Source organism: Nanorana parkeri, unplaced genomic scaffold (assembly GCF_000935625.1).
Source record: "Nanorana parkeri isolate BGI_ZX_2015 unplaced genomic scaffold, ASM93562v1 scaffold190, whole genome shotgun sequence".
NCBI lineage: Eukaryota > Metazoa > Chordata > Amphibia > Anura > Dicroglossidae > Nanorana > Nanorana parkeri.
Window position 1 is genome coordinate 1,425,161 of NW_017306458.1, and position 15,197 is coordinate 1,440,357.

Genomic DNA, 15,197 nt, shown 5'->3' on the forward strand with positions numbered 1-15,197 from the left:
GTTGTTGAGGTTCTGTACATATGAACAGTCAGAATATTGAACATTGAACAAAACAAAGACAAAAACAACAACAGCAGGCTCAGGTTTAAACAGAATTTTTTATAAACGCAAACAACATCCATCATTGAAAACATAGATTCATCTATTGAACGATCGAGCACATTACACCTCCCGGACACCAAGCCGAATGTATTACAAAAATGGAAAAGGACGGACCAAACCAATGTGCCAAACGTCCCCTCAAATGCCAGAATATTTCTTTACAAAACATAAATGAAAAGGTAACATTGTGAATATAGAAATATCCTTCCATGACTGAGCTAAATGTACAGATATCTGATTACTACTGGTTATATGGAATAGATCAGGGGTCTCAAACTCAATTCACTCGGGGGCCACTGGACACATTTTTTTCTCCCGTGGGGGCCGCTTGCCAAATTTCATACTTCACACACACAGATACACACACATAGAAATACACACAAACGGAAATTTGCACAACCAGAATTACAAACACTGATTTACATACAATAAGGCCCCATTCACACCTGTAAGTTTGATTAAGGATTCCTGTGTCAGGAACTTGCACTTTCCTGCAGCCAGAATCCCTAATGTGGCATTTACATGCGGCAGCTGTCATCCATTCAAGTTAATGATCAGGTGACAACCGCTACATGTATACGCCTGCACAACGCATCTAATATGGCTACATGTGGTTAGGAATCAAATCATTATCCCTGAATGCACGATCAATGTGTCCAGGGAGAATGATTCTTAACCACGTGTAATCATATTACATACGATACAATTACATGCGTTGTGCAGGCGTTTACATGCATCAGTTGTCACCTCATCATTAACTTGAATGGGTGACAGCTGCTGCATGCAAACGTCACATTAGGGATTCCTGCTGCAGGAAAACGCAAGTTCCTGACGCAGAAATCTTTAATTGCACCTAAACATACAAATGTGAATATGCTCCCCCGTTCCGCGCCCCCCCACAAAAGAATATGCTCCCCCCATTCCCCGCCCTCACACACAAAATAACATGCTCCCCCCTGTTCCCCGCCCCCCACACATAAAATAATTTGCTCTCCCCTTTTCTCTGCTCCTCCCCCCCCTCCACTAGGGTTGCCATCTGTCCCGGGATTCGTCCTGACAGTCTGGGTGTGGAATCTTTTGTCCGGGATTCAGGCCAGCAGGGCCCTGGACACAAGATGTCACAATTTCAGTCGGACAGGGGCAACCCCAGGGCCCTGGTGTTGAGTGAAGGGAGGAGGACCCAATCGGCCCAATCGACAGAACACCGGCAGGAGCATGCGGCTGTCAGTGGGAGTCTCAGTGCTCTCATAGGCGGCTACAGGTCCGTGGCTGTGGGCGCTTGAAGGGTTGGGGTAATGGGCTGTGACTCGGTAGGACTACTTTTTTTAATTCCCTGCCTCTGGAGCTGCACTTGCAAAATAGAGCTCCTGCGAGGGAAAGCCGTGTCATTCCCTGTGTTATTCATTGCGCTACGGGTTCACTATTTCATTTAGATAGAATGCTTAATCACCTTGTCTGCGTGAATTATGTGAGCCATGCACTCAAGCTTCCCTTTGCCTTTCAACACTATCTCCCTCTTGCAGTCTGTGGCTCTGGATAAAGGGAGATGAAATGAATGGGATAGCTGGAGAAAATTGCTAACAGGGAGAAGATTACTCTGAACATTCTAAAATAGTGTCCTGTGCCCCTACCATGATACCATAAAGAATTCTGAGAGTGGGCTACTGAGGCGGATGTATTAAAACGCTAAATGCCAATACCAGCACTTTCAATTTTTTGACAGATGTGGGTGCCGAGGTCCCCAGCAAGCGCAGGCCGGCCCACACATCTCCTCTGTCATGTTGCCCGTCTCTGGACCCCTGGTGAGACAACGCACATCAAAGCCTGCATAGTACACCCGAGATCCCCTATAGCCAACTGAGAGCCCGCATAGCCCACCTAAGACCCCCACACAGCCACCTGAGAGCGTACTTACCCCGCGTGAAAGTCCACATAGCCACCTGAGATCCCACACAGCCACCTTAGGCCCCATTCACACTGCGCGATTTGCCAATCGCACGTTTGTCGCGCGATATCGCGCAAATGCTTGCATTGCAAATAATGGAATCGCGGCAAAATCCGCTCCAAAAAGGGTCCTGCTGTAGCGACGCACGACCCGCGACAGCAGGACCCTTTGCCCCATTGCCTTGCATTGGAGAGCGATATCGCGCGGTAAATTGCCGCGATATCGCGGGAATTACCGCGCGATAAATCGCTCAATGTGAACGGGGCCTTAGAGTCCGCACAGCCCACCTAAGAGTCCACACAGCCCACCTGAGAGCCCACACAGCCCTGGTGAGAGCCTGCACAAGCCACCTGAGACCCTGGGACATTAGGGTGCCACCCCGGGAAAACAACGCAAAGTATGTAGCTACATTTAATTTTGTATTGTTGTATAATGTTTTGCTGGGATTTGTAGTCCTCTATAGCTGGTTTCCCTGGCTGCCTGTCCTCTATATTCTTCAAAACAAAATAAAAAATTGCTGCACGAGGCACTAGAGTGTTCGGATTTCCCTTGAAGAAAAGGTGGCAACCCTACCCCCCACACATAAAACAATATACTCCAAACACATGTTTTGGCAGGGATGAGGCGAGGAGGCACATCATTCCCCGGTGATCCAATGATGTTTAGTAAGGTCTGGAGCTCAGAGCTCCGGCCGAAAGGAACTGAGCCCACAGCCAGCAGCAGCTATGCCGTCTGCATCTGACAGAGATGCAGACCGTGTAGCTGCTCATGCAAGTGACTGTGTACCTGACTTGCCAGCTGGCTGCGGGCCATATAGTACCGGTTCGCGGGCTGCAATTGGCCCGTGGGCCAGTACTTTGAGATCCCTGGAATAGATGATCAGAGCCAAATATAAAAACTCTTGATCTGATCATATTCTACACATGGGATCGCTCATCTTTGCACCCACAAATCTCTATTGAAGGATTTGTCAGATTGATAATATGAGGACATAACACCGGCGTCCCATACAGAGCATCAGATATCACTCACCGAACACATTTCTCTTTCAACTCCACTATAAATCATATCACTGTACAAAGCCGGATTCCCATTACAGTTTTGGATTAAAAACGTTTCATGAATGTTTTTAATGATATAGAAATTTATAGGTGAACAAATCTGAAGCTGAATATCTGACAAGCACAAAGACTCCTTACGTTTTGGGAGTAGCATGTGATCCAACCTGCCGTACAACGATCACAGGGTTATATTGACACGGTGTCATGTGCAGGGATGTGTCAATCAGAAATGCTATCATGGTTTGTAAACACAAAGGTCATAATTCCACAGCTTCTATTTATAATATTATTATTATTATTACATAGTATTTATATAGCGCCAACAGTTTGCGCAGCGCTTTACAATATAAGGAAGACATTGAAATCCCAATACAATTCAAGATAAGATGGTAAGGAGGGCTCTGCTCGTGAGGGCTTACAATCTAAAAGGGAGGGAGAAGTGATACATGAGGAGGTAGCTGCGTGGGGATTAATTGTTTGAGAACGTGATGGTTGAGTGGTTAGGTTGAGGTGGGATAGGCTTCCCTGAAGAGATGAGTCTTTAGGGATCGCCTAAAGGCAGTCAAGGTGGGAGATTGACGGATAGGTTGGGGTAAAGAGTTCCAGAGGATGGGAGAGACTCTACCGAAGTCCTGGAGGCGAGTATGGGAGGAGTAGACAAGGGAGCTGGAAAGATCAAGGCTCCCTGGTTTGGGGGTATCTTTTTTGCCACACCACCGGAAAGCTGCATGAGTGACAGCTGGCTCTGCCTATCTGGAGGCTGTGCCCGCCCCCTCCCCATTCGTTCCGCCACTCAGCGCTGGAGGATCGGAGAGGGGGGAATCCCTGCAGGGAGCGGTGACTGGCAGTCACCGCTCTCCGCAGGGAGATGATCAGAAAGTGAGCGAGCGAACGGTATGTGTTTGCTCACTTCCTGATCAAAAGAGGTGACGTGTGACAGCTTCTTTGTCACAGGTCGGCTCTAACTATGAAGATGAGTGGAAATCACTCCCCTCATAGTTGTCCTTAAACGCTTTCGACAGATTCAGGTAGTTTGAAAAATTGCCACTTTAAGAATCTGTCTCTATGGCTGCAAAATATTAAAAAAGAGTTACTGTGAGTTTTTTTGACGGTATTAAAGACCAACTCTGATCTGGCATACAGAGAGGTGCCAGTGCTCAGAGTGGGGCATGTATGAGCTGTCATGAATGTGACAGCTTTCTGCTCATGGTTCATTGGTTGCTAGAGCGCCAGGCTGCTGGCATCCTAGCTACTAATGATCTATCCCTGGCCTCATTTAGCTGCTTGCAGAGATACCCCAGCTACCGTAGTAACTGAATGTAAACAAAGGGTTCGGGAGGCTCATAGTCATGGTCACATTTGGTAATGATGTTAGCCAGCATCCTCCATCCATTTGTTTACATTCAGCTGTCGGCCTGGGAGTCTCCCTGCCAACAACTGAGTGGGGCCCAGGATGAGTCACTGGTTGCTAAGATGCTGTCAGCTGCATAGACAACAGCCCCTTAGCAACCAATGGCGCTGACAGCGGGTGGAGCCCAGACTAATTCCGCGTCACGTCCTCTTCCCATGTGATTGACAGCAGGCAGTAGGCAGATTCCATAGCCATTAGACAGCCTGCTATTTGCTATTGAATCTCCACCGAAACCAGACTCTGACAGTGACTGAAACATTATGGGGATGCTGAGGGACTGGTTTCCTAACGGGTCAATTCTGCAACTGATTGACAGCAGGCAGGCTGGCTATTGACAATGGAATCTGCCCACTGCCTGCTGTCAATCACAGGGAAGATGGGCCTGATTGAGAACCAGTCTGTCAGAGTTCCCCATCAGGCTTTGTCCACTCACAGCAAAAGTCCTTTGCTGCTGCGTGTCTGTGTGACAAGTGCAGTGGGGAGGAGGAGAGCTCAGTAATGGAAAGTAAACCTTTCCCTGCTGTCTGTTTTATGTTTTTTTTTTATCTTGATATCGGGGCCATCAGAGTAAAAAATAAAAAAGACAACATGGAAATGAATAGCTAGATTGCTATTGGCTATTTCAATTTGCAATAGCCAATAGCAGACTAGCTATTGCACACGCCCCCTGCTGCTATCAATCAGAAGAGGTGGACCTGAATTTCTCCATCTGGTCCTCCTCTGCTGATCGACAGCAGCAGTGGGCGGGTCCAATAGCCAGCCTGCTATTGGCTATTAAAAATTGAAATAGCCAATAGCAATCTATCTATTCATTCCTATGCTATCTGTTGTTTTTTTTTTTTTACTCTGCCGGCAGGAGCTGTCAGAATACAAAAAGAAAAATAGCAGGAAGCAAGGGCAGCATTAGCTTCTGCCATCATTTCAAGGAGGTGCCTCCACCCCCATCCAACTGCGGATGGTGGTGTGGGGAAAGGGGGGGGAGGGCACATCCCTGAAATTATTTGGGGAGACATTGATTGGTCAGATGTCGGTGGGGGGTTAAAGATCTAACACTGTAATGAAGAGAAAACTGGTTGTTGTCATTTCATAATCAGGCTGAAACGAAGTATTCGCTGTTTCCAGTTCGTTTATCCGAATGCGCATTCCAGGTTTTAGGCATTAGAGAGACAGACACCAGCGTGCAGAGTGGGGCATGAATTTGCTGGAAACTGTCATAAATCTGACAGCTTCTCATTTATTGGTTGCTAGGACACCGGGCTGCCAGAGTCATAGCAACCTATTATGCATTCTCAGCCCATTCAGCTGCTTGCTGGGAGCTGTCTAGTTTTACTTCCGACTGTAGCTGACAACATCCTTAACAACCAGTGACGCCGATTGGGTGGAGCATGATGGGGAATTCTGAGTACTGAGTTCCCCATCAGGTCCTCTCTGCTGCAGATTGACAGCAGGCAGTGGGCGGGTGCTATAGCCAGCCTGCTATTGGCTATGGCACCCGCCTACTGTCAAACTGCAGCAGAGCGCACCTAATGGGGAACTAAGTTCTCAGAATTCCCCATAAGGCTCTGCCCACCCGCAGTATGTCATCTTCTATTGCACTTGGCTGTGTAACATGTCTGGGTGGGAGCTCAGTCATGCTGGCCTCATTGCACCTCCCCATCGTCAATGGTGATGCTTGCTCTAAATTCATCGACCTGTTTGCAACTGCTACAGGAATCTGGTGCAACCACTGACATTTGTTGCGCGGATGCACAACGGAGTTCTATACAGCATCATAGACTCTCTTTATGAACTCCAGTGGCTGAGTTTCTTCTGCAGTAAAAGATTATTTGCTGCCTGTTGGCACCATATACCGAGCAGCACATACCGCATGCACCTTAGTGTATGAATTCAGGCTGGTTCATGGAGAAATTCCCTCAGCGGATGGTCCTCTCATCAGCCTCCTGTCTGCCATTCTTCCATCTGAAAATTGAATTTTCCAATTGCATGCAATCAGCTGCAGTCACTGTTGCATGTATTCTGGGATTCTACACATCAGGGGCGGGCAACTCCGGCCCTTCAGCTGTGCTTTAACTACAAATTCCGACATGCCTCTGCCTCTGGGACTCATGCCTATAACTGTCAATCTTGCAATGCCTCATGGGACTTGTAGTTCTACAACTGCTGGAGGGCCAGAGTTGGCCATCCCTGCTGTACATACTACCACATTATGGCAAACCCCTCCTGGGGGCCCAATCTTTCAATTTCCTATTGGAAGTTTGCTACTGCACTTTGGCCTTCCCAGTTGGATCACTTTTCACAGGGCGGTAGAGCTGCCCGGCCTTCAGGAGATGATACTGCCACCTACTGAATGCCATTTTTTTGGATTTCAAGGGGAATGTCGCCCCACTTGCCACATGCTGTATAGTTTTTGACACACAGCCATGTATACAGCACTGTCCAGCCAGAATGCTAACATTGCAGCGAGGAGCATTAAAACCGTAGATCAACCTCCTGTACCGCCCGTCTTAACAGGGCCTTAGTCCCCTTCACACCATCATGTTCTGTGAATGTGTGTCGCGGTGATGTGCGTTCATGGACGGTTTTTCCCCGTGTTTGCCTCCCACCCCTAATGATTTCAATGGGTGCCTGCATGTGTGACAAATGCGGGAAAGTAGCTCATGTAAGAAATTCTGCTACATACATCCTGCGTTTTTGTCCTGCGTGTTAAAACGCAAGTTTCCTGGCCGTGTTCAGGGTGATGTTAACTGGTAACGGCACTGCAAGTGTGTTGCATGTTTTTTATGCGTTCTTTGAATGTGCATCAAAGCATGCAGTTTTTCCCGCGTTTGGCATACTTTTACGGCATGTTAGGGCCACGAAACAAAAAAAATATGAAAGCGGCCCCATGGGAGTGTCACCCCTATCACCCGTGTGTATTTAAAACTAATTTTATTCAAAAGAAGGTCTGTGGTGAGTTTTATGTACATGTCTTTCTGGGGCGGCTTTGCTGGTTCTTTCTGCTTTGTCTTTTAGGTTACAAGCTGCCTGCTGTTGCTAGGAAGATTTACCTCGGTCGCTGGGCAGATCTTCGGTCAGCTAAGCACAGGATTGGTGACAGATGTTTTGGCGGGAAAACAGCTGACCAATGAGTGCACTATTCACAACTGTGGGTGGGCGGGGTCAACAGTTACCTCAGGACTGGCAGTTGGACTCACCTCTGGATTATCCTCAGTCTTCCCCTCCCCCGACCACTTTCCCCTTTTTCTGTATGGGTTCATGTCGCCCACTTTTGTGGGTGGACAGTGGTTGGCAAACGACCACTAAGCATGGAGGTCTGTTCATGGTTTACAATGGTTCAGTTTGGTAATAAAGGTTATTTCATGATTAACATCTATGTGAACCCAATAAAGGGGCCGCGGCCTAAAGTTTTCTCACAATCTTTGTCATGTGTTTATTATTTAGGTTTATTGTTGTGGTATGATGGGGGTTAATGGGGTGTACTATCCCATGACATGGGGTGAATGTGGACTTGGGGCATTCAAAAAATTTGTTGACAATGGCGATAAGATGAAATGCTCTGATTTTTCAGGAGGAAACGCCTGCCATCCCTGCCAGTCTCCCTGGGTATGGAGTGCTCCGGCATCGTTGAGGAGCTGGGAGAGGGGGTGACAGACAGACAGGTGAGTGGACACGACTCCGATCACCCCACACATCACCGATCTCATGTGTCTAATCCATGTCTCGTCACTGCTATGTATGTCTGCTGCAAGGGGCGTGATGAGGAGTTCTGTGGCACCTGTGGAGCCCTTTGGGTCACCATACATGTAAAGATGGCCATACCCGCCTATACACTCCTATACCCTTACCCTATACAATCCTTTAGATTTACCAAACCGATATGCAGGAGGGCACACCTAAACGATCCATTCACTTTGTATCAAACCAGACGGCTCCTTGCACTACATTTATGGCAGATCTAAATGGTACAGCCAGATTGCACAGTGCATGGTCACCTTTACAATTTGGACCATACAATTAACTAAGGATTTACCAACACTGTGTAATATAAGGATCTGTTTAATTGAACTGTATTCAATCAATCTGATCTGACAGGACCCTACTCTACATTGGTGGTAGATCGGACCCTGCTCTATGTAGTAGTTGGTAGATCTGAATAAGATTGTACAGTCAGGTTGTAACGTCTGTGATGAGCTTTATACCTGGCTGACATCCTGACAATGTGAGCCTGTATGGGTGTGCCAGCTGTAGATGGATGGGGGAAGATTGCTGGGGACATCACCCACACTGGATAGTGACAGATGAGTCCTTATGAGCAGCATGTTAGTTGTAGTTAATTGTAATGAACTCCCGGTCCCCTGTTGTCTTAATTGACGAATTATTAGTCAGAGTATTGATCAGTTATTAGCCAGGGTGTCTTAAGTGGTAATAGAGCTTTGGGTGTATTCTCTCATCTCTTCACTAGGGGGCGCTCTGGTAACTCAGTGTTGTACATGGGCTGTGGCTGTGGTTGTTAATGTTGGCTGATGCTTTTCTTTCTATCCGAAGAGGTTCAATGCATTTCTCCCTGGATGATGGCTGGGAATGGGAAATCGCTCATGAATCATTCCTGGCGAGTTTTCAGACATGAGCCCCCATTAATTCTCTGCACCATGTAGTCTAGTCTTTGCCTGATGACCACACCCAAGTTTCATCCATAAGGCTCCGATCACAAAGCTGGCATGAGGATTCCTTCTATTCTGATGTGATTTCTCTTCAGCTGAGGTTTAATGAGTCATGTGTGAAGCTTTGTGAATTAAGCCTATTGTCTTTAGTGTGAAGACTTGTGTTATATCTATCATGTCATAATGACATCTGTAATCACATCCCTCTTCTAGAGGGTTCAGACTTCTCGGCATTGCCTGGTCTGCTGAACACATTACATGGAATACATTTTCGAATCACTCTATAGAAGGGCTGTGGCTGTTCTGGGGGACAGATGTGACCAGCAGAGAAAAGCCATATTCTCCCCGGTGATTAGCTGGTCAGACAATGTCCTCGTGTATATGGACGCCTCTTCTCCATACGGTGTATAAGATGTCAGATTTATCCGTGATCTTTAGTCACCTGCATCTTTGTTGCTTCTGCTTTGTCTTCTGCCTGAATCTAGTGACCGTAGACACGCATTTATCAGGCTGTCAAGTGTCTGTAAAGTACTAGAACTATAGACTGTACCATAGTAAGACTTGCTGTGTTTCCAAGGATTCTCTGCCATGGCATTGTAGATGTTACACTGATGAAATGGGTGTGGTGGGCAGGAATGCATGGAGATTACGAGGCTCTCATTCAGTGGCTGGGAAAGATGTGGGCTCTGGGTTGATCCTTTTATATACAAACCGCTCTCAGATCAATTCAATGTATTGGTTTACTGCAACAAATACATTTAAATGTGATTCTAGAAAAATCTTATTGCTGTGATCTTGATGGTTTCAACTGCACCCAACTGGACCATGATGGGGCCTTTACTGAGGGCTTCAGTCCAGTGTTCTATTTACTCCAGTATAATCTATAGGGTTTGACTTGTACCTCCCTGAGAGCCATACAGATTTAGGAGTCTCATTCCATTTTGGGTGCTAGTAATAACCACGCCTAGTTGGACTTTGATGGGATTCCAGTCCCATGTTTCAGAAGTTTGATCTAGTATTCTATTATATGTAGGGTTTGACTTGTACCTCCCTGAGATCCATACAGATTTAAGAGTACTTGTCACTCCAGTTTGGGTGCTTGTAGTAACCACACCTAGTTGGGCCATGGTGGGGCTTCAACCTTCCGGTTTAATGTGTATTCTAGTATAATCCAGGGGTGGACAAGATGGAATTCGGGAACCAATCTCAATTAATTGTGTTGGGTTACTACAACAAGGTGCAAAAATGGAAAAAAGGGCCTCAGTCATGAAGGGGTTAAAGGTGATTTTTAGAAGAGATATTGCTGTGATCTGGATGGTTTAAACCGCGCCCAGAGGCCTTTACGGAAAGCTCCAGTGTTTGAGAAGTATCCTATTCTAAAACGCAAAGCCCCCACCTCCATGTGTAAAATCGTTTATTAAAATAAATAAAAACAAGGGATATATGTACTTGCAAACGTTTTCATCATGCTTTAACAAACAAGAGGCCACACTGTCTGTTAACCCAACATGGTATCGCCCTGACTATTTCCCATGGCTGCCTCCAGCCACATCACCGGCCACAGTCAGCCAAGATTGACGTGTTTCAGGGGCAAGCCCCTTTATCAGAATCTACATGTTGGTGCTCTGTTCCCTTTTTGTCTTCTATATTTGTGGTGGAAGCCCCAGAGCCTCAGATGAGCAGCCCTTCCCTCAAAGTCTGTGTGGGAAAAACTGTTAAACTTTGATTATGCAACAGCAAGTGGATCATTCAGCTGGCGGCCATTAGCGCCTTAGTTAATGAAAACCGTTTATCCTCCTAGTATTGTAGTATAATCTATAGATTGCGTGACTTGTACCCTGAGATCATACAGATTTAGGAGTCGTGTTCCAATTTAGGTGCAAGTAGTAACCATGCTTAGTTGGACCGTGATGGGGCTTCAACTGAGATCGCAGTCCAGTGTTTGGAATGTTTATTCTAATTGTATCATCCGGGGGAGGGGGCAAATTCATATGGAATTCATGAGCCAGCAGATTTTTTCTTTTTGTGATCAATTGACGGCACACCCGAAAATATCTCACGGCACACTAGTGTGCCGCGGCACAGTGGTTGAAAAACGCTGAACTAGAGGACCTAAAAGGTAGGCGTCGGCAATCATTTTTAAGGAGCTTTGGCCACCTGGTCCTACTCTAGTATAATCTATAGGTTGTGTGACTTGTACCTCCCCTGAGATCTTACGGATTCAGGAGTACATGTAACAGTGACTTCTGCTGATATACATTGCATACGTTTTACCATTAGAAATGGACCCTTTACTGCACAGCAACAAGCCTCCAGCATCTGGTTGCCATGGTTACCTATGTGCTTATGGCCTTTTTTGACCTATTTGCACCTCTTGCTGTATGTTCCACCTATTTGCTGGCTGCAGGGGGGAGTCCTGAGTGTTCTCTGCAGGCTTGTCGCACGGCTCTATGGGAAGCCAGGGGCTTGGGGCACTTTTGAAATTCTGAACAGAGAAGGTACAGATTCAAGTTGGCCATGGATGGCTTGGGCAGAAAGGACAATAGGCCTTCTAGTCATTATGAAAGGTGTAATTCTGTTTGAAGAGGTGACATGGCCTTTAAATAACGGTGTCATCTTGCCAAGCGATATTCTGATTTAAAGTTTGTTTTATTTACGTGTGCTTAGAGCTCTGTCCCTCTAGCTGTTGAACTACAAATCCCATGAGGCATTACAAGATTCTTACAGCCACACGCATGGCTCCCAGACTTGTATGCATGATGGGATGTGTAGTTTCACCACAGCTGGAGTGCTTGAGTTTGCCCACCCCAGGTTTAGCAGAGACGTTCACTCGTACTGTAGTAATAGCTACATTAGTCCTCCCAATGCGGACTGGGTAGGAGCCATCCCCCAAACCCTGTATTTCTGTGGCTGGCTTCTGTTGGCCCCCATTTTCCCAGCATGCTTATCCTTTTGTGTGATCACTTAAATCGCCTTATTTCCCTGAGCAGATTTTATAATGTGCTCATTGTTCAGATTTATTCCACAGTGAGATTCCACAAGCATCAAAACGATTTATAGCCGAAGTTCTGCAAATATGAACCATTCAGGAAGAGACTTGTATAATGGTGGAAGAACATATCTAATTTGTTCTGGGTTCCTTGCAGGAAATAGTAGCCATGTTGTCCCAAAACGTTTGTTTTGGGGATGGTGGTGGTCACTTTCTCCCCACTACAGAATACTCTGATCTGTAACGGTTCATATACGTGAGTAAATACTGTACAGATCAGCAAAATTCAGGTGGAATTTGTTTTGAATACGATTTTCCTTCTGCACAAATATTAGTCGGAGTAGAACTTCCCTCTGTTCCAAATTACAGCCGGAGCAAAGCCACGTTGTTGCTGGCTCCCACATTCTAGGCCAGTCATAGACTTTAGCTGCAATTTCTCTTCAGTTGTAAAAGATTCTTGGCCCTCTATCTGTGTTGTAGGGTATGAGGTCTGTACATGACAGACACAAAATCCAGATCAATTGCTTCAGGTGCGGAATCCCATTTGTCGTGTTGAATGCTGATGAAAGGGCTCTGGGCTTTGAAAGCTGGTTATAATCCAGGGGTGGGCAAACTCTGATCCTCCAACTGTGGTGAAACTACAAATCCCATGATGCATCTGTTCCTGGGAGTCATGCCTGGGGCTGAGAATCTTGCAATGCCTCATGGAATGTGTAGTTCCACCAGTGCTGGAGTGAGCCCATCCCTGCTGTTGGCCAATAAACAATCTATGTATGTAAGAAAAATTGGGGGTGATTTCAACTAATCATAACATGAATAACAATAATATGAATATTAATAAATATCTGTATTTATAAACACCCACTTCTTACTGCTCGAGCGGTAGGTCAGCTAAGACACGCACACACCATAAACTGTAGGTTTAAAAGAATGTATTGTAACAGGAATGTAAACATACACAGCTTGATTATTGATAAAGAAAAGATTACAGTAATAACAAACGACAAATCATATCAGACTACTACACACAGGAACACTAGCGCCGCAATAGCAAACCCACTATTTAAAATAAACTACTAAACCAGGGAAAACGCTTACCCAACCCTCAACAACATAAGCATTGCATTGTAAACTGGTTGGCATAACTTGTCAAATGAATGTACGTTCATTACCCATCCTGTAGGATTTATACAGGTTCTGGACTGTGGTTCCCAATATGGCCTCCTCTCAGCTGGGCCTCTCTCCCAAAATGGCTGTTCTCTCAGGGCCTCTGTCTCAAAATGACTTTCTCCTCCCAGGGCCTCGTCTTATTTATTCTAACTAAACCCATTTTCTATTATTGGTAACCCCCGATTGGTCCACAAAACCTAATCTGAGCCGATTGGATGACAACTTAAGTCTCTTTGATCTAATAACCCCTCGGTTACCCATCACCTGGCTGGCTCCATTTTGTGTACAAAGAGTATATATACACACCCATACATGTTATCTTGTGTTAATTTCCTAGACCATGGATACTCCCAAATTACCACTTGGTGTAAAACCACTTGTACATTTTAACATATCAAGGTGCCCATTGATCTCAAAGAGAACAAAAGGGTTGAGATCTGCAGGGTCTTTACTTTGTGTGTTTTTTACGTGGTTTTCGTGCGTTGTTGCGCGTTTCCCCTAAACAGATGCACGTTTTGGACTTGTTTATGCATATGGGTGTGTTGAGTGTTGTCCAATGAAAATAAGTCCTGCCCATGACATAAACTCCTACACATTAGCCAAGGGCTTAACAACTATAGCCTTTCAGCAGCTGTGGAACTATAAGTCCGTACACCCAGAAAAGAAACAGGCATGACACCCAGAGGTAGCTGCATACTGGGATTTGCAGTTCCACAACACATGTAGGTCTGTGCAGCTGCACAGACCTACAATAGCCACACAAGCAAGCAGAAACATAAGCTACAACAAACTTCAGATGCACCACATGTACATGCACATGTTTTACCTTTGCTGTCCTTCAGAGATGGAGGGAAAGATTCCCATTCTGGCCAAATCTGGCAAGCAATTGCATCCGAGCCCCGCCTCCTCCCTCGGTTTTTATAAAGGGGGTTGCGCAGGTCATACAGGCATGGTTGTGCCTCTTAGACTTATAAATGCCTCAGAATCAACATTCTGCAGACATGAATCAGCCATTTTGTTTCCCAGTGTGCATTGCAGGTGGTCTTCCACAATGTATATGTGCCTTTAAAAACACGTGTTCTTTTTGCACATAAATGCGCAAAAACCCCACGTGTGTTTTTGGCACGTTTACCATTGAAATCTATGGAGGACAAACGCGCTAAATCTGCCTAAAAGAAGCTCATGCACCTTTTCCAGCGTTTTTACAGCTTGCTGCTAAATATGTGAACAGGGGCCATAGAAATGAATAGGAATTCCTGTGTTGTGTGTTTTGACGCTTAAGCTTTCAGCGTCAAACACCCAGGTGTGAACAGGGACTAATAGAAGTGGAATAAGGTAAAAGAGAACCTTTGGGGGGCCTGCTTAAGAAGTATAGGAGGTTTGGGGTACATTGGAGTCCTGCCTGGAGCTTTGAATTGAACTTCAGGCAAGTATAAAAGATGCACATTAATGCAGCCCTGGATTCATAAACAAGCATTACAAGCAGTATAAACCCCCCACATTTAACCTGATATCCGCCTATTGCAGTCCTTGTACAGCAGAGCTTGGGGTGAGAGCTGTAGCACATTGAGCCAATCAGTTTTGTTACAGTGCAATAAGCATGCTGATAGAAGAGAACAAAGTGACAGTTTGCTGCTTCCTTTTCACCTTTCAGTCACATGAAATCGGGTCTCCTCCCCCACCTGACAGGGCTGTGTGATGTGACAGAATGGGGTCATTGTCAGAACTTGATGGGACAAAAATACAAATCAAGTAAAGCTGCTCCTATTTCTATGCATTTCATCTCTGTATGTAGTGGATTGAGGATGATCTTATTTAAGCTGAGCTCCAGGCAGGGATTTGTGGTTTGATCCACAGA

General features: G+C 45.8%; 1 protein-coding gene across 1 annotated transcript in view; it reads left to right on the plus strand.

The window, feature by feature from the left end:
* VAT1 (vesicle amine transport 1) overlaps positions 1-15,197 on the plus strand; it is a 62,603-nt gene that overhangs the window by 6,387 nt on the left and 41,019 nt on the right. The window contains exons 3-4 of the mRNA XM_018555262.1: positions 1,826-1,904; positions 8,088-8,178. Coding sequence (XP_018410764.1) covers positions 1,826-1,904; positions 8,088-8,178 — 170 coding nt within the window. The remainder of the gene's footprint in view (positions 1-1,825; positions 1,905-8,087; positions 8,179-15,197) is intronic.